The following is a 25630-nucleotide window of genomic DNA, read 5'->3' as shown; positions in this document are numbered from 1 at the left end:
GGTATAGTGTTACAAATAGCAAGCGGGTTTCCGATTTAACCAAGTGACGCCTCCTCCTCTCCAGCCCTGAGGCTCTTTAAAACAAAATAACCAAAATTCAGGTTCTGTAAATTCTAGAGGGGGAGGGGTGGGAAACCAGGCTTGTGGAGGGCAACGGACTACAATTCCCACAAACCCTCGCAGGCTGGTATCCAGCCTGTCTTTCTCCTCTCTCTCTCCCCACGCCCCTGTGCCCTGCGCTTGCGCGGAAAGCCCTCCGCTTAGAGGAGGGGGCGGGGACAGAACTACGCGCCTGGAGGAAAAGGAGGAGGAGGAGGAAAAAAAGAGACCATAGACTTCCACCTGGGCCTAGAGCGGTTCTTAAAGTAGCGGGGAAAGGCGGGCGGGTTGGGACCACCTTCAATACAGGCCGCCGGCGGTATCATGGCGACCCGGAACGCCCCTCCCCAAGGTGAGCGGCCGGGGCCCGAAGTAGTATCTTAGAGACGGCTCACAGCTCTCGACCTTGGCTCGGGGGTGCGTCTTCCTTCCCCTGTCCCAGGGTTCCTGGGGGCTCTGTTTGCTTGAGGCAACCCTTTGAGCACCCACTTCGGACTAGACTCGCTCTCCCCTCTAGGACCCTCGCCCTCAACACAGCCCCACCTCCTGCCTTACCTTCACCTCCGGCCGTTCATGTCCATCTTCTAACGTTTTTTGGTTGTTGTTTTTTTTAAGTCTTGGTTTTGAAATCATTTCTTCTTGTCGGGCCTCTAACCGGTTCCGTCAGTGGAGGACCCCCCCCTTCTTTCTCCCACTGATGAAAACGGACCCTGCACTGACCCTGAACCTGAGATTTGGGGGTGACCTTTCATGCTGTGAAACTTTGAACTGACCCGCTGAGATTGGGGGGAGACCCTGCTGTGAAACTCTGACCTGTCCCTACTGAGATTTGGGGTGCGGGGGTGACCCCTCTGCTGCGTAAGTGACGTTGCCCCGGCACCCAGGCCGGTCTCTGGGCCTTTGAGAAGGAGATGCGTGGCCCTTTACTGTCAAGGCCCTAGTCTCAGGGATTGGGTTTAAGAAACTTTGTTTCCATCTGGGCGTTTTTAACTGTATGCCAAATGTAACAATGAGTTGTAACAGATGAAAATGTACAGGGCATTTTTAACTTTCGGTTGACTGTAAATTTGTTGCTTTCATTTTTTGCTTTGAAGAATATGAAAGTGATGATGATTCTTACGAAGTGTTGGATTTAACTGAGTATGCAAGAAGACACCACTGGTGGAATCGAGTGTTTGGCCACAGTTCCGGACCTATGGTAGAAAAATACTCAGTAGCCACCCAGATTGTAATGGGTGGAGTGAGTGGCTGGTGAGAAAAACATCTTTTTTTGTTAAATTTCATTGGGAGCCTGACTACTGCCCTTTTGTATCTGGGCCAATTACGTGCTCAGTCAGTGGCTTTACACTGTTAATCCCAGAAGAGCTGTACCTTGAGGCTTTTCTCTGTGGTATGATTAGTGTAATCAACACTCAGAGACTGTTGGGTTTTGGTGATCATCCTCCGCCAACCTCCACTGTCCCCTCCTCACCCTTCCTTTGATTCTTTGTATATTTTCGCCCATTTCAGATTTCGCAGATATAGTGAATCTGATTCAGTGACAGTTGGTAAGGAGGGAAAAATATAGAAGACTTAATTATATGTAAATAATTTTTACTTGTTCAGTGCTAACAACCGGAAAACCCTGTGAGAATTCCTGCAGTAAAACTGGTCTCCAGGATTATCGGCCCTGTGGAGAGCAGTGTAAAATTCTCAGTGAAAAGTACTGATTATGTTACAGATGATTCTAATTTGGATTATGATAATACTTTGAAGAAGAGTTGTAGATTGGGTCTTGGTTGGAATTAAAGGACTGATTGCTTACTCAGTAATAATACTGTGGAGTACATTAAGGGGGAGAGGTTAATAAGCATTAACCTAACCAGTTAACATTTCAGATCACATGATTATATAATTGCTACTGTAGATATAATTCTGTTATTCTTAGACTAAAAGATTAGCCAAATAACAAGGGTCAGAAACAAGTTTGACTCTTTATTTTGAAAATGTTCATGACCCTAGAGAATTTCTGAAGTTAGTGTACGTGCTTAACTTGTGAGTAATCATTTATTTCTTAGATTCTAAGTTAAATTCATCTTACATTAATTTAAATATTTACATATTTAAACTGAGTATAAAATGATTTTTTTGATTTGTGTTTTACTTGCACCTTGGAACAATGGTGCACTCTTTTATGCCTTTTTTTAATAAATGCCATTTTATGGTAGAAACACTCACTGTGAAGATTCTGTGACAAAGAGGTGCAGTATTTATTCATGATGTATACTTATTAGTGCTGCTTATGAAAAAAGCCTGCAGTTAGAGAGATGCCTGGTCAGAGCCCTGGTTATTCAGATGATTTTTCACAGGCCAGTGGTACCTTGATGCCCACAATTCAGGGCCTGGCCTTCCGCTTAAATAAGCTCACAATTTGGTGCCATGGGTGATGGGTTAATGTGAGTCAAGGCCTAAAGCCCCACCTTAAAAGAGACTAAAAAATAATTGAGCAATAGAATTAAATTGCTGTGTGTTTTCTCCTTGTAGGCTAAGCTTGGTGAGAAGCCCAATGATAGGCAAGAGTTTGCTTGGAAAGCCTAGAGACAGAAGAGGGGAAGTTAGTAGACTCATTTTAGTGGCTCATGCCGTCAAGCAAAGGATAGACATGCTTGTGGAGCACATTCCCCAGGATGTTGTTAAGACCTGGCTGCTGCTTGCCTCCTCTGTTCCCTTTTCTGAGTCTTTGTTGCTGTCTCCCCTACTGAGGGACACATATGTTTGAACTGTAGCCAGGTGTCAGTCCAGGAGCTGTGTAATAGGACCCTAATATTATACAGGTGATTTGTTGCAATGACTTTAGATTCAGTGTAATAAATTTTTGGAATTTTCTTAGGGTATGAAACTGATGTACTGTTGTGGCATACATTAAGGAGGAATGGTTAATAGATGTTAACGAGTTAATAATTCAGACCAATTCAGGACATGAATGGGAAACTGAGGAGATTATGTTTAGCTGTAGGTAGCTATAGGTTCTTGATCATAATAAGAAATTAAAACTGATAGCAGGATGGGTGGCTGCTAGGCGAGATGGGAGGTGTGAAGATTAGCTAGAGTGTCCTTAGTGTGGTCTGGAAGCAAGGTAGTGATGCCCTTGAGGATGGAAAGAAGACAAAAGACAATCAAATGATGTTTTGGCGATACTCGAGTATATACAATTGGCCGTCAGTTGGACCCCAAAGGCAATGAAGAAGGCAGCCTGAGATGAGCATGAGGTAACAGGCCTAGAGAATGGTGCAGTCACTTACAAATTGGGACCTTAGCAACAGCTGGTTTGGTTGGAAAGATGTTTGCTTTGGGACATTTTGAATATGTGGTTCTGGGTGGCAAGAGAAGCTCATCATTTAATTGGAAATGTAAATTTTCCATTTATGAAGGTGTATGTGTATTAGTTTCCTAAGGCTGTTGTAACAAAGTACCACAACTAGGTAGCTTAAAATGAGAGAAACTTATTCTCTCACAGGTCTGGAGGCTAGAAATTTGAAAGGTGTCAACAGGGTTGGTTCCTTCCTGGAGGCTCAGGGAGAATTTGTTCCATGCTTCTCTCCTGTCTTCTGGTGGTTGCCAGCAATCCCTGGCATTCCTTGACTTGTAGACATATCACTCCAATTCTGCCTCTGTCGTCACATGGCTGTCTTCCCTCTGTGTATCTCTATGACACATTGGATTTGGGGCCCACCCAACTCCAGTATAGCCTCATCTGAACTAACTATATCTACAATGACCTTATTCCAAATAAGGTCACATTCTGAGGTTCTGGGAAGGACATGGATTTCGGGGGTGACACTCTTCAACCGAGTACAGAAGGCTGGAGTTGGGAATCTGAGATTCTTTTGCATACTGGGTCTGGAATACTTAAGGGAATAATGAGCTCACTGAAGGAGAGAATCAAAAAAGAAGTATGGGTTGACATCCTTACAGGATAGATGAGACAAAACAGGTTTAATATAGAGATAGGAATAGATAAGGAAGCCATGAGAAATATGGGCTGAAGTATAGTCGTGAAGGTGGAACTCCAGCTGGACCTTAAAGGGTAGGAAAGTTTTAGATAGGTAGAGCTAGGTAGAAACCCCTAGAAACAGGGAGGTTAATAGCTTGAGCAACAGTGGTGACATATTTGGAAACTGGGTTGGAGCAGAAGATTTGGGTAGAGTGAGAGTCGGCCAGGTGTGTGGAACATCTTGAGTGTATTAAAAAAAAAAAAACTAAGCACTTTTATTATGAGGAATTTCAACTTAATACAAGTATAGAAGGAAGAGTATAACGAACCCCTGAGTACTCAACATTCAGTTTCAGTAGCCAGTCTTTTTCCTGTAAATTCCCCTCTTCTTCTCTCCATCCCTTATTTTGAAGCACATCTCAGACAATTTAGTTATGCACTTTTGACTAGTCTATATAACTGACGGGAAACATTGTGGGTTTCTGAGCGGGTAAGGGGCATGATCAAAAGAACTGGGAAGACATTAAGATTTTATTAGGAAAGCAGTGAAAAGTAGAAGGGAGAGAGTTTAGTACATCACTGATTGTTCTCATCCTTTGTCATTTCTTCCATTAAAGGTGTGCGGGATTTTTGTTCCAGAAAGTTGGAAAACTTGCAGCAACTGCAGTAGGTGGTGGCTTTCTTCTCCTTCAGGTATGTCAGAGCTTTTGGTCCTTGCCTCTGCTTACATATGTAGCCCTTAGGAACTGAGAAAGTCAAGTTTAGCCGTTTCACTCCTGTCCATTTTAATAGAAGATGGAATTTCTCTTTTAGGCATCAGTTTATGGAAAAACTTAAATGAGTTTTGAAAGCTGGCATCTGTCATGAAAAGCATCAATTTAAATACTTCTGAGGTTTTTTAAGCATAGTTTGATCCCAGCTATTAAAAACACAACTGTTAAAATTTGAAGTATCTCATTTTTTGTTATTTACCTAAATTTTCCTTGAAGCATCTCCCTGGAAAAATAAACATTTCATCAATAGCATAACCTGTTCATGCTGACCATTTAAAACATATATTTAAAATTCACACACACTCTCAAGAACCTGCTGTATAAAAAAATAAAATATAATTCAAAAATTCAAAAAAAATTCACACACACTCTCATACACAATATATAAAATTCAAGAAGTCTCTTTCCTGTTTCCTAGCCAGTTTTCCTTCCTAGGGGAAAATGCTGTTAGCAATTTCTAACATGTTTTTTAAAACTAGGGAACCATAGTAATATAGAAAGTGGAAAATTGGGTTTAAAAAATCATTCATAATCCTATTTCTGAGGCAAGTGGATTTGAAGTTTTAGTCTTGTTCATGTTCCTCTAAGTATAAGGTTCAAAAATGCTTTGCTGTTAGAGGATGTTTATCAGGATATTATCTGGCATTCATGTCTGATTGGCATATATTTTCCCCAAAATATCATTCCCTGAAGATCAAATATAGTAAATCCTAAAATTGAAAATTTCTGGGAATGAATGTTAGCAACAATTTTAAAGATACAGAAATCTGTCAGATTTTAAAAATGATTGATGGTCATAGCAACCAAAATCTGAGTTCAGCACCTAAGCCATTGATCATGTAATAACCAGTGTCATTGCCTGAAGTACAAAGGGACTGGATTCATATGTGTTAAGCACAGATTTTAAGTTGTTTACTAAGCAGTTTAAATATATACATATATATATGTTTTTTTTTTTCTGTTGGTGGTATTATTAGGGGTAATTGCTTATGACTTGTGGTAAGAGGTAAAAAGGAATATGGTTCATATCTAAATTTAGTCCTTTGGATGAATATGCCAGTATTTGTACAAAGGAGAATTTTATTTAAGCTGATTTTTGACTTGGGTTTATATAGAACCAAGAATTAAGATATTTATATAGTTATCAAGAATCAAGATAGTGAATTCTATAGCTATTTTGAAAACTCAGTTGTCATTTCTGTTTAGTGGAAAAGGGTACTGGACCAAAGCAGAGTTCCCTAAAATGTTAACAGATAGAGAGAATTATACATTTCAGTGTACTCTGCATGTCAGTTTTTCAGAAGTCCATTTCAGTCCACTTGATATGTACCCTTGAAATCCACATTTTGCTGTTGCCACCTTCTACTTTGTGTCTAGTCCACATATTGTTTGAAGTCACTGATTAGAAGAGCATGAGACCTGTCAGCATCAAACCAATTTTTCCCACAAATATGACTTACCTTGAAAACTCAGTAGAAGGAAACAAAGAAGAAAAAAGAAACAAATGGCATTTAGGCTAATTACCTATTATTTAGTCTCGCTTCCATATTTTTATTAAAGATAAATATTAGTTTGCTGACAACTTAAAGCTTTTCTAGTAACTCAGGTGTTTTCCAGTAGATATTTACCACACTGCCATCTTAAAACAGACAGTGGTATATAAATCTTTTAAATTTATTTATTTATTTTTTTGAGTTGTACATGCCCATAATTCAGAGGGTCAAGTACATGTATAATGCTTATTACAGATTAGGGTAGTTCTTTGCCTCCCTCGCTACCTCCCCATTTTTCCCTCCCTTGAGGTAACCAGTTTGAACTACTAGCTGATTCTTAAGGTATTTATTTCCTTTTTCCTAAACAAGTGAATTGGACATTTCTTTATCTTTCAGTTTGAGGTATTAACTGTTGGCTTCCCATTATGGAATATGGGAATTTAGCTATGACGTATTGAACTTCTCTGTGTGCCCCACCCCCCCAACCCCCACATCATCTGAGTATTGTTATTTCATAATTGTATTAGATCATTACCTGGAGTTCACTGAGCTCTGGAATCTGTAAAGTAATGTCTTTAACCATGTTCAGGAAGGTTTTGGCCATTATTTCTTTAAATATTTTCTCCTATTCTTTCTTCTCCTTCTGAACATGACTCTGATTGATGAATGTTGGGCTCTTTGATAATGTTCTGAGGTTTTGTTCATCTAGTTTTTCAGTCTTTTTTCAGATTGTGTAATTTCTAGTGATGTAGCTTCAGGTTCACTGACTCTCTGTCATCTACCTTCTGCTGTTAAGGCTATCCAGTGAATTTATTTCAGATACTGTATTTTCCAATTCTAGAATTTTCATTTGGTTCTTTTTATATTTTCTATATCTCTGATGAGATTTCTTATCTTTTCACTGATTACAACTGTAGTTTCCTTTACCTCATTGAGCATAGTTACAGTACTGCTTTAAAGTCCTGTAAATTTCAATATCTGGGTCATCTCAGAGTTGGCATCTGTTGATTTTCTTTTGCAACTAGGCCACATTTTCTTGTTTTATCATATCAAATAACTTTGTATTTTATCCTTGGGCATTAGGAATGTTACATCGTGGAGAATCTGGATTCTGTTTTATTCCTCCGAAGTTTGTTAATGTTTTGATTTTAGTAGGCAGTTAACTTGGTTAGACTCAAATTGCAAACTCCATTTCACCTGTGGTGGATAGTGGCTCAAATCTCAGTTTATTATTTTTTATTTTTATTTTTATTTTTTTTTGCGATACGCGGGCCTCTCACTGTTGTGGCCTCTCCCGTTGCGGAGCACAGGCTCCGGGTGCGCAGGCTCAGCGGCCATGGCTCACGGGCCCAGCTGCTCCGCGGCATCTGGGATCTTCCCAGACCGGGGCACGAACCCGTGTCCCCTGCATCAGCAGGTGGACTCTCAACCACTGCGCCACCAGGGAAGCCCTCAGTTTATTTATTTTTTAAGCCTTAGCCAGAGTGCTTCATTATGCCCCATGAATGTGTGGTTCAGAACTTGGGTAGAGTTTACACATAGAATTTGGGGCTCCCCTTCTCTAGCTGTGTCCTTTCTGGCAGCTGTTATTGTCCTGGGCTCTGCCCTCTGGTTCTTCAGGCCAGAAAGGTGGCATGTTTTCTATTGAACTTTTAGCCACCCTGTAACTGCATCTTATCCTCAGGATAAAGCCAAAAAAATGGGCAACTTACCTTACATTGGTCTCTTCCTACAAGTTTCACCTCCTCTTCAAAATCTGCTTCCTTTTGTTAATTCTGGAGCCCTTGTGTTTTAACCAGGGTTTATAGTCGCTGTCTATGGGAGGGACCTTAAGGTTCATCATCCCCTCCATGTCTGTGACCCAAATTGCCATGTCAGGTATTGCCAGGAAAAGCTTTCACTTGCCATTTGGTTTCATTACCACTCTGTTTTGCTGAGGCTAGAGTTAGAAGTGATAGAAGGTGAGTAAATACAGGGATAAATGCAGATAAATAGATTCTTCTATGGAGTCATTCACAGTGAAAATGGAACCTAAGATTCCCAGCCTATTTATATAAAATCAGATATTTTTATTTTTTGAAGTATTTTATGTGTGGTTCATACTTAAAGTGATGTATTAAAAGATTACAAAGAAAGCATAAGCTTGGTAGAAGTGATTTATAATGGTATACAAGGCTCAATTGTTTACTACTCATGTGATTCTTTATATGTTGATTTTATTATTCGGAGGGACTACCTTTACTGACTTAACACACACACTGTTGTTCCTGCTCAGATTTTGCAGTGTCTCAGTAGCACCATATGAGAGTTTTTCTTAGGGGTAGTAGGCATTTAGCTGTAGTTTTATTAAAAGGATTTATGGCATGAAGGTTGTTTAGAGCATATTTTCTTTTATATTTCACTTTCAAAAGCAATTACCAGAAAGTATTCTTAATTTGACTAAAGAGTCAGAGTTAGTGAAGAGCCTTTATCAAGCTACTTTAGTGACCTAGTAGCTGATTGGCTACTGATCTCTTATAATTAAACATCTCTTTAATTAAAGGTACTTTTTTATTAGCTATATAATTTCAATAGTCTCTGTGCCTTTTTAGCTAATTCTCAAATTCCAAAAATTATGATAGGATTATAGAATAGTTATAATACAATTTTTGGAATCTTTTCCCATTAAGTACTATACTTCTCTTAACATAGTGTTCATCACATCTAAGTAATTACTTATGCTTAAGTCTGTTTTCCCTAATGGACCATAAGCTCTCTGAGGGTGGGGACCTATGTCTCCCTTGTTCTTGGCCACAGCTTGGAGACCTAGAACAGTGCTTGGCACAGAATAGGCACTCACTGTCTGTTAATGAATAAATTAGTGGATAAATTGTGATTTCTTACCCATAAGCTTCATACATTTCTTGAAATCTAAATGTTCATATATCGTATTAGCAACCTAGTTGGTTTCGAATTAACCATTTTTATCACATTTTTGCAGATTGCCAGTCACAGTGGCTATGTGCAGGTCGACTGGAAGAGAGTTGAAAAAGATGTAAACAAAGCAAAAAGACAGATTAAGAAACGAGCAAATAAGGCAGCACCTGAAATCAACAATATAATAGAAGAAGTAAGACAATGTACATTTTTGGCTCCTTTTTTTTTTTTAATGAATCTCAGTAGAAAATGTGACTAGGGATTATCTTCTTTAAAAAAAAAAAAGGTGTTTCTGGTCATATCTAGAGTGTTAAGTAAAATTTGGGATCAAGCCACCATTTAAATCACTCATTTTTTTTACTTGTTAACTAAAACTACCTTTTTCTTTTTTTTGAAGTAGAATAGTTTGAAAATGTATATATTTATTTTATTAACATATATATTAGTTTTATTCATGTTTTTATGTGAATTTTGCCTGTTTTCTTCTTATATTCTGTTTAGAATTGAATTGCATGCTCCTTTGCCTTTATTTCAATTCTGTCCTTTTACTTCCCCCAACTTTTATTTTGAAAAATTTCAGATCGGTTGAAAAGTTGAAAGACAAAAACAGTGAATACCCAAATACCCTTCACCTATTCATCAAATTGTTCATGTTTCACCACATTTGCTGGTGCGTGTGTGTGTGTGTGTGTGTGTGTGTGTGTGTGTGTGAGTGAGTGAGAAATTTACCCTTTTTTTTTGTTTTTTCCCGAACTGTTTAAGACATCAGGTCTTTTTATTCTTAAATACTTCAGCACATATGTCCCAAGAGTACAGATATTCTCCTATACTATTACCATTACCCTTATTAATCCCCCCAAACTTAACATGATACAATAATATTTCCTAATATAGAGTTCATATTACAATTTTTCCACAAAATATCTTTTACATCGTTTCCCCCCGATTAAGAATTACATATTGCATTTGGTTGTCATGTCTCTGAAGTCTGCTTTAATCTTAGATGGTCCCCTCATCTGTTTTTTTGTTTTTGTTTTTCTGTCTTTCATGACACATTTTTGAAACATCTAGGCAGAGTATCGTACAGTCTGGCTTTGTCTGATTGCTTCTTCATGATTTTATTTGGGTTAAACATTTTATCAAGGTGTTATTTTTTTGATCCTGTGCATTTTTTCCTACTGGCTAAGTGAACTGACTGTTAATAAGTATCATTGTGCATATGCTGTGGGAATTTATTAAATCATCTACGTTAAAAACTTGCTGAATGGACCATTTATGCCAGCCCTATAGGGAGATTTCTTTTTACCTGTGAGAATTTTGCTGTCCATATGCCTGTTATCTCAGAAGCAGGAAGTTTACTGGGCCTGGCTGGGGGCTCTAGGCTCCTTCAGTTTGTAACGGACAGCCCTGGCATCTTGCCTGGTTGTTGGCACCTACAATAGTAGGTACACAAGAATTTTTGCTGAATATTTACTGAATTGAGGAAAACATCTGAAAACGATACTTAGCTCTGGATTTAATAATTAAGAGTATTTTTAAGAATTTATATCTTTTCTTTTTCTTATTGTGGTAAAATATACATAACATAAAATTTACCATTTTAACTATTTTTAAATGCACAGTTCACTGGCATTAAGTACATTCACACTTTCGTGTAACCATTACCACTATCCATTTCCAGAACTTTTTCATCATCCCAAATAGAAACTGTAACCATTAAGCAGTAATTCCCACAATCAACCCCTCTCCCCAGCCCTTGGTAACCTCTGTTCTACTTTCTGTCTTGATGAATTTGACTATTCATATAAGTGGAAATTATAACAACATTGTCCTTTTTTTGTCTGTCTTATTTCACTTACTGTAATGTTTTCAAGATTCATCCATGTTGTAGCACAAATCAGAGTATTTTTCTTTAAACTTTGTTTCAGGCAACAGAATTTGTCAAACAGAACATTGTGATATCCAGTGGATTTGTGGGAGGCTTTTTGCTAGGCCTTGCATCTTAAGGATATGAATGTTCTATCACAGTGGAGTCACCTCTGAGAAGAGAAATGGTGGTGACAAGATGGTCTCAGCATTACCCATTGACAGATTCTCCAGGATGACAAGAAACAACTAGCTGGACAGTACCAAACTCACTGCTTAGCATTTTGCCATCTGAAATTTGGCAGACTGGTATCTGCTATAAAACAATCTATATGGTCTGTGTATAATAGTATTCCTGAGCAAATCATGGCTTTCATTATTTTTTAAAAACTTGCATTTGTTTAAAATTTGCCTATAAAACACCACCGTTGGATGTAGATATGGAGAGAGAAAAAAATTTGTTGGCTATATTCCCCAGTGAAGTATCATCGTCATTTTATTTAAATAAGATGTTCTCCATTGTGCTTTTTAGTATAGTGCCAATAATTTAAAAATTTGTATTATAGCTTCAACAGTAGGGCTGACTTTTTTTTAAGGATATGTTTGCAATAAACTGAAGAACTGTAATGCCCTTTTATGGAAGGATTTACAAATAATAGAATTCTTAAAGTTATTAAACAAATTTAATACCAATTTTTAGGTTGTTTTTTCCTGCAATTCTTACTTTGCTTACTATGTAATAACTGTAGTAAATGCTCTTCTAGGGAAATACTACATGTCTAAAGCTCTTCTTTTTTTTGATGTCTGTAGTTGTAAAAATATCTTCTTGCATATAAGCTTCTAATTTTTTTATTCATTTGTTTATCTTGGCAGCCTGGGTAGAATTAATTATTTTGAGGGTACATATAGTTGGGTCACTGATTCGTTTTATTAACTTTGAGTGAAGCTTGTTTTTCATTTTAAAAAATCCTAATTATTATTTAGACCCTTTCTTTACAAAGAGGTAAAAATCACCTTAAAATACTTAGTAGTATAGTATGAATTTATTGTCTGAAGAACAGTGATTTTCTATATAATCATGAAATTGCAGTTTAAAGAGAATCATCTCTTTGATCTAGTCTTGAGATGTAAATGCTGAGGCTTTCAGCTTTTTAGGTAGCATTTTATGTTGGTCCCAACACTAGGCCAGTTGACTTGTTTCTCAGGGCAAATATCACACTCCCTCAGAGGGTCCTTGGCCTAGAAAAGCTTTTTGTATTGTTTGTTTTGTCCAGAGTTCTACGTTGGAATTGGGAAAAACAGCAGAACAACGTGCGTTGGAATCTTCAGATTGGAAAGACTTTGCAGATACTCAAGACTATCTCCTTTTGATAGGAAGTCTCTATAGTATTTTTTGTGTATTGTAAACATAAGGCATTTCATGCTTTTGAGATTGTTATAGTCTGTGTGCTTTCATTTTTGCAAGACTCCTTAAAATTGAATGTGGGATTGATCTTCATTTTCTTCCTTTACTCTCAGCGCCTCAGATAAAATGCTAAATAAAACTCAGACTTTCTTAATATGAAGTGATGTTGCTTATAAATACTTAATTTTTCTTCTTTGAGCTTTTCTCTCTTTCTGCCTTGCCTAGCTTTTCATGACTGTGGAATTAAAAGGGAAAAATATTCTACGTTAGGTAGAACCTGGGCCACGCTTCTGTGTGCCACGTCTGCGTGATACCTTTCATCTGATGCAGTGTGGCAGGCTACTGTGGGAAGCTCTAGGAGCTGGCTCAGTTTGTTCATTTTTGAAATATTTATAGTGTCTGTTCTGTGTGTGATATATTGGGAAAGTGGGGGGCACAAAAATGTCTGCCCTCAAATAAAGACTAAATATTCCTATATGAAAAGTTACATACTACTATAGGAGAACTTGGCGTATGATTTAGTGGCAAATGAGTTGTAGAGGTAACTACTTTCAGAGTCCAAACATGAGTGAAAAGTGAAAAAGAGCACTTCATTTTTTACCTATACATTTCCAAGTATTTTTTGATTTGTTTGAAAATATTTGTATACCAGTGTAAAATATTATCAGCTCTCTCCATACTCTCTCCTCTCTGTTAGTGCCCCTTGTTCTGCCTCGTGTCCGTGCCGTTTCCCCACGAGGCTGTACGCTACTTGAGGCAGTCGTGTGCGGTGTTAATTAATCTATAACTTGTGACACAGCCTGTGTAATGCTTTGCTCACCATAGGTATTCAGCTGATGTTGTGAATGAGTATGTGAAAAGCATATTTTACTGTGCTAGAGTTGGTGTCAACCTATAGGAAATCTCCTCAGTATGGCAGCCCCGAGAATCAGAAGCTCCATTAGAAATGACTTGGTGGGGCTTGGCCTGAATGAAAAGCCTATAGCCTGCCTTTGTCTAAAATGGGGATTTTTATGTTTGAGGGCATAAAGGTTGTTTGCAAGATTTATTAAAACTTGAGTATGTGGAATATAGATATTTTGTGGCTTAGAAAATTTGTAAGGACATTTTGACTGATTTTTATTTTTTATTCTTAGAACTCTCCCCAATCTCCCTCACAAAAAAGATGATTTTTAACATTTTCTTATTTCAAATGCAATATGAATGAAATATGTTTATTATAGAAAATACATCAGCGTAAAGAATATATAGAATGTTGATAATGTGATGTACCTAGAGATAATGATTGTCCATATTTTGATACATAGCCTTTGGAATTTTTTCTGCATATATATGAATACATATTATGTGTATTTTGTATAAAAATTGTCAGTTTATGTACTGTTTTATAAATAGCTATATTCACTTATAAATATCTTTTTATAATAGGTACATTTATGATGACAGAAAGATACAAGTGCCCACCCTCATCCCCTTTTATGAGACAACCATTATGAAAAGTTCTTTATACATATATTTTAATACATTTATACTTATATTATTTTTATTGTCCAAGTTTGGATAGTATTCATATACACTGAATGTGCACTCTGAAAGGTAAGGAATTTTGTGCACATCCACTGTTTCTCCCTTTTTTTTTGATTGCTAATATATTTTTAGTTTTTCTAGTAGATATCTTTATTACTTTAAATATTATGCTTTTTCTGTCCTTAGTTACCAGCTTTAGATAATATCTGCTAACTCCCTGTTATTAAAGATGAGGAAAATAAGTGTACTTCTTCCCTGTTACCCTCTGGCCTCCTGATTTTTGTTAAATTATTATTACTTTTTATGGCATATTCAAATGATAGAATTCTATACAATTATTTAGAGGAATGTAGAGCTATATAAATTGATCTAGAAAGATCCACATATTAGTGATAAAATCAGGTTACAAAAAGTATGACCTCACTTTTAAAAAAATATGCAGGTGAGCATGAGTGCATACAGATACTCATAGAGGCTGTCTCTGAGAGGTTGGTATATAGGATTTTCATGTTGCATTTTCAACATTTTTGTGTCATCTGAAGTCTTTACAATAAGTACATGTTACTTTATAGGAAGCAAACATTGTTTTTTTAGAACCAGGAATAGGAATTAAAATTAATAGGTTATTGCTATTTTAGGGGGCTATTTCTGCTTTATTCAGTGAATTTATTTTTTAAGTGGTTTTTGTCAAAATAATACATATAGTCCAAGAAGTCAAATGGTATTTGACTATAAATAAGGCTTCTAAGAAAAGGAGCACTTCTCTGTCCTACCATTCCTCAATTTAGTGGCTTTTTCCCCACAGAAGTTTCAACTATATTAGTTGTTTCTCTTGGTATTTACTGCAACCATATTTCTTGGACTTCCTATTATGATAAATAACTTGGCTTGTACTTCCTATTATGATAGATGTGGATTTAGCTCTATAACGCCTTCCTTTTCATATCTTTGTAGTAACAATTTATTAAATTCTATGTAGTTTTATATGTTACTGTGACAAATATCGTTTACTGTTGAATAAGAACACAACTTCCTGTAGGTCCATCTATGTGGGTTCAGCTGGAATCTAGCCTTAGCCTGATCCTGCAAGTAGCTCTGGAGCATGAAGGGCACTGGGGCCGGCAGAATAATCCCACCCCTGCCCCCGCACTGCCACAAAGATATTCATGTCCTAATCCCCCAGACCTGTGAATACCTTAGGTTACATGGCAAAAGAGAATGAAGGTTGCAGATGGAGTTAAAGTTGCTCATCAACTGATCTCAAAGAGGTTATTCTGGAGTATCTTGGTGGGCCCAATGTGATCACAAGAGTCCTTAAAAGAGAAGGAAGGCAGAAGAGAGACAAAGATGTGAATATGGAAGAAGAATGATTAGGCCGATGCTGTTGTGGCTTTGAAGACTGAGGAAGGGGGCCATGAGCCAAGGAAAGCTGGTGGCCTCTTGAAAGCTGGAAAAGGCAAGAAAACAGAGTACCCTATTGCTTCCAGAAAGGAGCACAGCCCTGCCGACACCTTGATTTTAGCTCAGTGAGACCCGTGTTGCACTTCTTACCTTCACATCTGTAAGATAATAAATTTGTGTTGTTCTAAGCCACTATGTTTGTGATCATTTGTTACAGCAGCAATAGAAATCTAATACTGGCACCACTGAGTTGTGTCCCCTTGTGGCAAGAGAGCTAGCTTTTTGTATTCCCATATCAATCAGGCACTGGCTGCAGTCTGCCCTTAGGGAGTGGGGTGGGTAACCTCCAGGCTAGGGAGGCACTGTCCTGCTGAGAGCAACTGTCAAGAGAATGGTGTGATTGTTAGCCGTCAGCAGTTAATATACAGCTGGGTAGGAGGCATATTGGCCCAGTAAAAGGGATCTGGGTGGGACACCAACAGTCTCCACTACAGTGGGTAAATCTAAGCCAACATTGCTTGTGTAAAATAATAGTTAAGTGTCTTCTGGAGCTGGGGGGCGGGGGGTGTTGGAAGGGCAATAAAACAAATGTAGAACTGAAATATTTGGATTCTTAATGTAAAGTCCTTGTATTCTTCCAAAACATATTGATTAACCTCACACTTTGAGTATGCATGCATGTTAAAATTTTAAGAGCAATCCCTAAATGAATTACTATTAGTTGAGGACAAATATATTTCAAACATACAAATAAGCAATCTAAATGAAGCCAGGAAAGGAAGAAGAAAGAAGCATAGAGAAAGAGTAAATAGGAAGCATAAAAGATGGTAAAAATAAATCCAAATATATCAATAATCACACTTGAAAAGGAAAAATGAACAGAATTCACAATGTGATTCTATAGAAACATCATCCTATGTAGACCTAAGTAGTGGGATTAGAGCCACAGAAAGGAAATGTTTATAAAACATCACCGTTCAGTGGAGAATTCTCCAAGCTTCAAGATGTAATTAAAGCCTCTTTTAACTTTCCTTCTAATCCTCTCGCCCTCACCCCCAATCTGGAACAAACTCAGTTTCTTTTACGTCATGTGCTCTTTCTCGGATTACTTATATTTTTGGTTGAACTATTTTCTTGAGTAACTCTTATAAGTGTGGGAGGTAAACTTTCCGAGTTCTCGTATGCTTAAAATATCTTTTGTTCTCATACAATTCAAGATTGACAATAGTTTTCCTTTAGAATTTCGAAGACATTGCTCCTTTGTATTCTACTGTCTGATGTTGCATGATGTCAGTCTGATTTTGAACTTTCTGGGTAACCTTTTCTTTTGTAGTTTTTTTTGTTTTACTTTGAAAGCCTTGTAGATTTTCTTCTTTTATCTTGGAGTTTTGAAATTTCATAAATTTGTCTCGAAATGTGAGTTTTTACAAACTGAATTAGAGAACTTTAAAAATGCATGTTAGTGTCCTTTTGCTGTGTGTTCTTGTCATTACAGAGAAGATACATATTAGCTAACATTTAAAAACCAAAGCCAGCGGGAGGGTCTAAACTCACTCCCTAGATTGTGAGATTGAGAGCCCCAAAATAAGTGCTCAGTAAATATGAGAGGGAGGGATTCAGAATCACGGAAATGAAATACAGTGTTCTTCTTTCATTATACGCAGCATTCTTTAGATCCTTTCATTCTGAAGATTCAGTTTGCCTCAAGCAAATTGTGCTTTTTCAATAGACTTTATTTTTTAGAACAGCTTTAGGTTTACAGAAAAATTGAGCAGATAGTACAGAGAATTCCCACGTATCTCCCTCAGACCCACACACAGTTTCCCTTATAATTAACGTCTTACATTAGTGTTGTACGTTTGTTACAATTAATGAACCAGTCTTGGTATGTTATTATTAACTAAAGTCTATACTTGATTCAGATTTAGTTTTTACCTTATATTACTTTTTTTAATCCAGGATCCCATCCAGGATATCATGTGACATTCAGTTGTCATGTCTCCTTAGGCTCCTCTTGGTGTGACAGCTTTTCAGACTTGCCTTGTTTTTGATGATTTTGACAGTTTTTGAGGAGTAATGGTCAGGTATATTGTAGAATGCCCCTCTGTTGAACCTTTTCTGATGTATTTTCATGATTAGACTGGAGTTACAGGCCTTGAGGAAGGATATCACAGAGGTAAAGTACCATTTTCATCATATCCCATCAGGGTACATACTATCAACATGACTTCTCACTGTTGACGTTGACCCTGGTCACCTGGCTGAGCTAGTGTTAGTCAGCTTTCTCTTTTTTGTAGTTATTCTTCTCTCCACTTCCCATTACTGCATTCTTTGGAAGGAAGTCACTATGTGTGAAATAGCTATATAAATTATTTGTAATTCTGCACAGGAGGTATGTATTTTCTCCTTCATTCCTTAATTTGTTCAGTCATTTATATCAGTTCGGATTAATGGAGATTTATTTTGCATTTTGGACTATAATCCAATATGACTTTATTTTCTTGCTCTTATTCCAGCTTTGTTCATTGGAAGCTCTTTCTGTTGGCTCCTGTGTCCCTTTGAGATACCCCCATCAATATGTTTAGCAAATTGTATTTTAATAATAATTTTGATTATTTCTTCCCTGACATAGTGTCTATCCTCTACTTCTGGAACATTGATCAGTTAGATGTTGGAGCTCCTAGATTTTTCCTTCATAACTTATATATATATATATATATATATATATATATATATATTTGGCCACACCACACCGGCGTGTGGGAATCTTAGTTCCCCAGCCAGGGATCAAACCCATGCCCCCTGCAGTGGAACCATGGAGTCTTAACCACTGGACTGCCAGGGAAGTCCCCTTATTAGTATTTTTCACCTCTGTTTTCTAGGTTAGTTCCTTAGTTTTATTTCCAGCCCACGAATTTTGTCTTTTAGGCAGGTTTTATCATTCAGCCTATTAATTAAAAGACTTAGGTCAGTAATTATATTCATTCATTCACTCATTTGCTAAGAACCCTTTTTGTGTCTTCGGTTGTTTCTTTTTCATTGCAATCTGTTCTACTTTTTGTATTTTACTCTTCTGTTACGGGATTGGTTTTTCTCCAAGATCTGGCAACTCTTGGCTTTCGGTTTATTTTTATGAATAAAAGGATTGTTTTGGTTAATATAGATAGCTGGAGTGGGTTTTCTTGGCGGCTCTGTGGGTCTGCTTTCCTGGCAGGGGCTCCTTTGAAGAGGAGGGCTGGGTGCAGGTTCAGTGTGAGGCCAGGTTGTAGCAGCAGGAGGCCTTCCTTAGAGATAGGTAGGGGCAGGGAGTAGTAGGCAGGTGCAGTTCCATGGAGGACTTACCGGAAAGCTAGAGGGATGGAACCTGTTTTCTAGTTTCTCTTCCCTGACCCTAGGATACTGCCGTTGCTACTTTCTCAGGGTTTTACACCCCCATTAGGGCCAGTTAGAGAACTATCTTGGACTTTTCCTGCCAACAGTTCTGTTCAGGTGAGGGGAAAAAAGGGCCAGATGGAGAGAAAGGAGGCTAATTGTCCCTATTCATGCCACTAAATTTTGAAAATACATTAACTCTGGGAAGGCATACTTCCTCACCTGCTTTTCTCAAGGCTGCTTTGGCAAGAGCCCTTGTGATGACTTGATCTGTGGTTTCCTGTCCTCTGACTTCTCCTCTGGTCCCCTCTGCCGTCAAATGTCTCAAATTTCATAAAAGTTTTGGTCTTTGAATGGCACTATTATGTTTTTTTAAAACTTTTTATTCTGGAAATTTCTAAATATATATAAAAGTAGAGGGAATAATATAACAACCCCACATGTACCCATCCCTCAGCTTCCACGATTAACACATGGCCAATCTTATTTCAGCTACTTTCCCCCACTATCTTTAACCACTGCCCCCCCCATTATTTTGTTTTGTTTTGTTTTGTTTTGTTGCGGTACGCGGGCCTCTCACTGTTGTGGCCTCTCCCGTTGTGGAGCACAGGCTCTGGACGCACAGGCTCAGCGGCCATGGCTCACGGGCCCAGCCGCTCCGTGGCATGTGGGATCCTCCCAGACCGGGGCACGAACCCATGTCCCCTGCATCGGGAGGCGGACTCTCAACCACTGCGCCACCAGGGAAGCCCCCCCCCCCATTATTTTGAGATATATCCCAAACGTATAATTTCACCTGTAAATACTTTTGTATGTATCTCTAAAAGACAAGGACTCTTTAAAGAAAGCTATATTACTATTATCACACCAAAGAAATTAATAATAATCCCTTAATAGTATGAAATATCCTCTCGGTATTCAAATTTCCTCAATTATGTCAAGTTTTTTTCTTTTTATTATAGTTGGTTTTTTCAAATCAGTGTCTAAACAGGGTCTACACATTGTATGTGGTTGCTGTTAAGTTTGTTAATTCCCTTTTAATTTATCGAACCCACTTCCTCTTTTTTTTTTCTTATAATTTATTCTTTGAAGAAACCAGGTCATTTCCCTATTGAACTTACTACATTCTGAATGTTGCTGATTACCTCCTTGTGGTGTCATTTAACATGTTCTTTTGGCCCCTATGTTACCTGTCAACTGATAGTTAAATCACCAGACATAATTAGATTCGAATTTGATTTTTTTTTTTTTGGCAAGACTATTTCATAGGTAGTGGTATATACTTTGTGTTGTATTGCAAGAGGCAACACATAATGTCTGATTACTTCTCTTTTGGGAGCATTAAAACTGATCAGTGGTTCAAGTGGTCTCAGCCTAAATCAACCATTATAAAACTTCCCAGCAGCTTATTGCTTAATGTTTGAGCAGCTTTTAATGATTGCCTATTTCCATGATTTCATTTGGATTACAAAATAGTGATGTTCTAACTTAATTATTTGTTCTTGAACAAATAATTTATAAGCTTGAATTCTTTTAGAAAAAAGAGCATTTTCCCATCAACTATTTGGATACTTTTAGATTTACTTAGTTATAGGGAAGGCAGGATATGAAAATTTACATGAAATGGATAAAGTTTTCAAAAAATACAATTTACCAAAATTTACTCAAGAAGATACAGAGAATCTGAATAAAACCTGAAGAGTCTTATATCTTTTAAAGAAATTGAATCCACAATTTAAAGCCTCCCATAATGAAAACTCCAGGCCCAGGTCACTTCAATGGTGAATTCTTTCAAAATTTTAAAGAAGAAATAACGGCAGTTTTATTCAAATTTTTCCGAAGAATAGAAACAGCAGAAACACTCTCAAACTTATTTTATGAGGCCATCATAACCTTAAGACCAAAATCTAACAAGGAAATTACAAGAGGAAAATGAAAGTATAATATCTCTCATGAACATTGACTCCAAAATCCTAGAAAAAATATTACAAATCAAATCCAGCAATACGTAAAAATGGACAATATATCATGACCAACTGGGATTCATTTCAGGAATTCAAGACCAGTTTAACATTTCAAAATCAATGTATTTCATCTCATTAACAGAATAAAGGGGAAAAAACCACATTATCACTTCATCAGATGCAGAAAATCTTTTTTTTTGGCCACACTGCGTGGCTTGCAGGATCTTAGTTCCCTGACCAGGGATCGAACCTGTGCCCCCTGCAGTGGAAGTGCAGGAGTCCTAACCACTGAACCGCCAGGGAATTTCCCAGAAAAATCATTTAGTGAAATTAAACAATTATAAAAAATATAGACTCTCAACAAACTAAGAAGGGAACTTCCTCAGTTTGGTAAAGTGTATCTACAAAAAGTCTACATCACATTTAATGGTTAAATATTGAGATCATGGGACCAGGAAGTCAATTTTAACTGCTTCTTTTTCAACTTTGCACTGGTGCTCCAGCCAGTTTGTCATCAAACTTTTGGATTTTGCCAATCTGATAGGTGAGAAATGGTATCTTTGTGTAACTTAATTTGCATCTCTTTTATTACCAGCGAGGCTGAGCATCTTTTCATGTTTAAAGACTATTTTATTTGCATTTCTTTTTCTTGAAATGTGTGTTCTTTTCTCTTTCCCATTTTTTTTTATGGGGCAGATGGCCTTTTAGTTATCTATTTTTAAACAATTACATAAAGGAAATTAAACCTTTATCTGTGATGAAAGTTGCAAATATTCCTTATTTACCATTTGTCCTTTTCCTTGGTTTGTGATGTTTTTTGGCGTGCAGTTTTCTTTTTTCAATTTTATGTGGTCAAATTTAGCAATATTTTTCTCTTCTTGTTTCTGGATGCGTCCTAGTTAGGAAGGTTTTTACATTCCTGATTTATAGAAGAATTCACATATGATCTGTCCTAGACATGTGGCTTACTTTTTTACTATTAAATCTCTGTTCTATTTGGAATTTGTCAGATCCTATTTTATCTTTTTCTGTATAGCTAACAAGTTACCCCACTACCATTTATTAAAGGTCCATCTTTTCGCCACAGTATTGAGATGCCACCTTTATATGCCAAGTTTCCATACTCTGCTTATGTGCCAATACCCTACTTTAAATTATTGAGGCTTTGTAATATGCTTTTTTATATGCTTTATTTATTTTTTCAAATGGAAATATAGGAGATTGCTTTATTATCTCAATAGGATAGATTTTTCAAAGGAACAGCACAATGTATATGCCATAAAGAAAAAAAAGATAAATTTAACTACATCAACATTTAAAAGTTTTCTGTCATAAAAGACACTATTAAAATGGTTTAAAAACATTGGACACTTATATAATATACAAATGTTCTAAACTATATGAAGAGCCAGAAATCACAATGTTAAAGACAACAGGCAACTCATTAAATAGGAACTTGGTCAAACTTAACAAACACGAATACACAGAAGAGAAAGGCCTAATGGTCGAGAAACAGGAAAAGATAATCGACCTCACCAGCAACGGCAGAAATGCAAGTTAATACAACTATCCCTGTCAAGTTTCCACCCAGTAAATTTTCAAAAAATTAAGTCTGAAAATACAAAAATCAGAGTACACAAGTGTTATGGGGGAAGGAGGGTGGAATTAGATTTCTTATACACTGATGGTGTGGATGAAAATTGGTACAAGCATTTTTTTTTTTTTTTTTGGTTGGTACAAGCATTTTAAGATCAATTTGACAATATCTAGCAAAGCTGAATTATATGACCCAGCATCTTCACTTCTAGGTGTATTCTCCAGTTAACCTACAGCAAAGGCCAAAAGGTGACATCTACAAAACTGTTTTGTGCAGCATTTTTTTCAATAGACCTTTTTTAGGGCAGTATTAGATTTACAAAAACATTGAGAAGATTGTAGAGAAAGTTCCCATATACCCCACACCCAGTTTCCCCTATTATTAACATCTTAAGTTATCATGGTACCTTTGTTACAATTAATCAACCATTACTGATATGTTATTATTAACTACAGTGCATACTTCATTCAGATCTCTTTAGTTTTTACCTAATGTCCTTTTTCCATTCCAGGATCCCATCCAGGATACCACACTGGATTTAGTTTTCATGTCTCCTTAGGCTCCTCTTGGTGTGACAGTTTCTCAGACTTTTCTTGTTTTTTTTTTTAAATTTATTTATTTTATTTATTTCTTTATTTTTGGCTGTGTTGGGTCTTCGTGGCTGTGCGCAGGCTTTCTGTAGTTGCGACGAGCTGGAGCTACTCTTCGTTGCGGTGTGCGGGCTTCTCATTGCGGTGGCCTCTCCTGTTGTGGAGCACAGGCTCTAGGCATGCGGGCTTCAGCAGTTGTGGCTCGCGGGCTCCAGAGCGCAGGCTCAGTAGTTGTGGTGCACGGGCTTAGTTGCTCTGCAGCATGTGGGATCTTCCCGGACCAGGGCTCGAACCCTTGTGCCCTGCATTGGCAGGTGAATTCTTAACCACTGCGCCACCAGGGAAGCCCGGACTTTCCCTGTTTTTGATGAGCTCTACAGTTTCAAGGGGCACTGGTCGGGTATATTGTAGAATGCTCCTCTATTGGGGCCTTTGTCTGATGTTATTCTCATGACTAGACTGAGGTTATGAGCTTTGGGGCAGAAGAGCACAGAGGTAAAGTGCCATTCTCATCGCATTATATCAAGGGCACATATCAACACGATTTGTCACTGTTGATGTTGACCTTGATAACTTGGCTGAGGTAGTATTTGTCAGATTTCTTCACTGTAAAGTTACTCCTTTTTCCCCTTGTTTTCTATTTTGTCCTCTTTGGAAGGAAGTCACTATGTGCAGCCCACACTTAAGGAGTGGGGAGTTAGGCTCTATTTCCTTGAGGTCAGATTATCTACATAAATTAAATGGAGTAATGCACGAGAGATTTGTCTCGTCTACATTTATTTATTTATTTATTCAATCACTTATTTATATCAGTGTGAACTCTTGGATACTTATTTTTCACTTTGGGTTATGCGCTATTTGGATTATTGCCCTATCAGCATCTGATAGGGCAAGCCCCCATCACTGCCTATCTTTTTCAGGCGTTTCTTGGCTATTCTTGCTTGCTTGTCCTTCCTAAAGTACTTTATAATCAAGTCCAGGAGACAAAAATCTGATTTTTTTTTTTTTGGCCACGCCCTGCAGCATGCAGTATCTTATTTTGCCAACCAGGGATGGACCCCATGCCCCCCACAGTGGAAACACAGAGTCCTAACCACTGGACTGCCAGAAAAGTCCCTCTGATGATATTTTTTATTGCAATATATTAAATATATATGCAGTCGATCCTTGAATAATGCAAGGGTTAGGGTTAACTACAGTGCGTACTTCATTCAGATCTCTTTGGTTTTTACCTAATGTCCTTTTTCCATTCCAGGATCCCATCCAGGATGTCACATTGGATTTAGTTTTCATGTCTCCTTAGGCTCCTCTTGGTGTGACAGTTTCTCAGACTTACCTTGTTTTTGATGAGCTTGTTTTTGTTAGGTACACAGTTGAAAATTTGTGTATAACTTTTTAAATTTATGTACTGTGACCCTTTGGAGGACCACAGTATTTTCTTAAATTAATTTTTATTGGAGTATAGTTGCTTTACAATGTTTTTGTTAGCCTTCACTGCACAACAAAACGTATCAGCCATACACATACAGATATCCCCTCCCTTTTGGACTTCCCTCCCATTTAGGTTACCACAGTACACTAGGTGAGTTCCTTGTGCTATACATCATGTTCCCATCAGTTGTCCATTTTACATATAGTATCAATAAAATTTATGTGTCAATCCCAGTATCCCAATTCCTCCCACCCCACCCATTTCCCCCTTGGTATCCATACATTTGTTCTTTACGTCTGTGTCTCTATTTCTGCTTTGCAACTAAGATCATCTATACCATTTTTCTGGATTCCACATATATGTGTTATTATATGATATTTGCTTTTCTCTTTCTGACTTACTTTACTCTGTATGACACTCTTTAGGTCCACCCATGTCTCTACAAATGACCCAATCTCATTCCTTTTTATGGCTGAGTAATATTCCATTGCATATATGTACCACATCTTCTTTATCCATTCCTCTGTTGATGGACATCGAGTTGGCTTCCATGTCCTGGCTATTGTAAATAGAGCTGCTATGAACATTGGGGCGCATGTGCTTTTTTGAATTATGGTTTTCTCTGGGTATATGCCCTGTAGTGGGATTGCTGGGTCGTATTGTGGTTCTATTTTTAGTTTTTTAAGGAACCTCCATACTGTTTTCCATAGTGGCTGTCAATTTATATTCCCACCAACAGTGTATGAGGGTTCCCTTTTCTCCACACCCTCTTCAGCATTTATCATTTGTAGATTTTTTGATGATGGCCATTCTGACCTGTGTGAGGTGATACTTCATTGTAGTTTTGATTTGCATTTCTCTAATAATTAGTTCATGTGTTTGTTGGCCATCTGTATGTCTTCTTTGGAGAAATGTCTATTTAGGTCTTCCACCCATTTTTTGATTGATTGTGTTGTTTGTTTTTTTGATATTGAGCTGCATGAGCTGCTTGTATATTTTGGAGATTAATCCTTTGTCAGTTGCTTTGTGTGCAGATATTTTCCCCCATCCGAGGGTTGTCTTTTCATCTTGTTTATGGTCTCTTTTGCTGTGCAAAAGCTTTTAAGTTTATTTAGGTCCCATTTGTTTATTTTTGTTTTAATTTTCATTACCGTAGGAGGTGGGTCAAAAAAGATGTTACTGTGATTTATGTCATAGAGTGTTCTGCCTATGTTTTCCTCTA

General features: G+C 37.5%; 1 protein-coding gene across 1 annotated transcript; it reads left to right on the top strand.

Annotated features, from left to right (window-relative positions):
- Window positions 1–331: 331 nt before the first annotated feature.
- On the top strand, window positions 332–12641 carry FUNDC1 (FUN14 domain containing 1). Its single transcript, XM_082864530.1, has 5 exons — window positions 332–451; window positions 1194–1350; window positions 4690–4765; window positions 9319–9447; window positions 11183–12641. The coding sequence occupies exons 1-5, from the start codon at window positions 424–426 to the stop codon at window positions 11258–11260; spliced, it is 468 nt and encodes a 155-aa protein (XP_082720656.1). The 5' UTR covers window positions 332–423; the 3' UTR covers window positions 11261–12641.
- The last annotated feature ends 12989 nt before the right edge of the window (window positions 12642–25630 follow it).

This window comes from Leucopleurus acutus (genome assembly GCF_964270905.1).
Source record: "Leucopleurus acutus genome assembly, chromosome: X".
NCBI lineage: Eukaryota > Metazoa > Chordata > Mammalia > Artiodactyla > Delphinidae > Leucopleurus > Leucopleurus acutus.
This window is presented reverse-complemented; position numbering and strand designations above follow the sequence as displayed.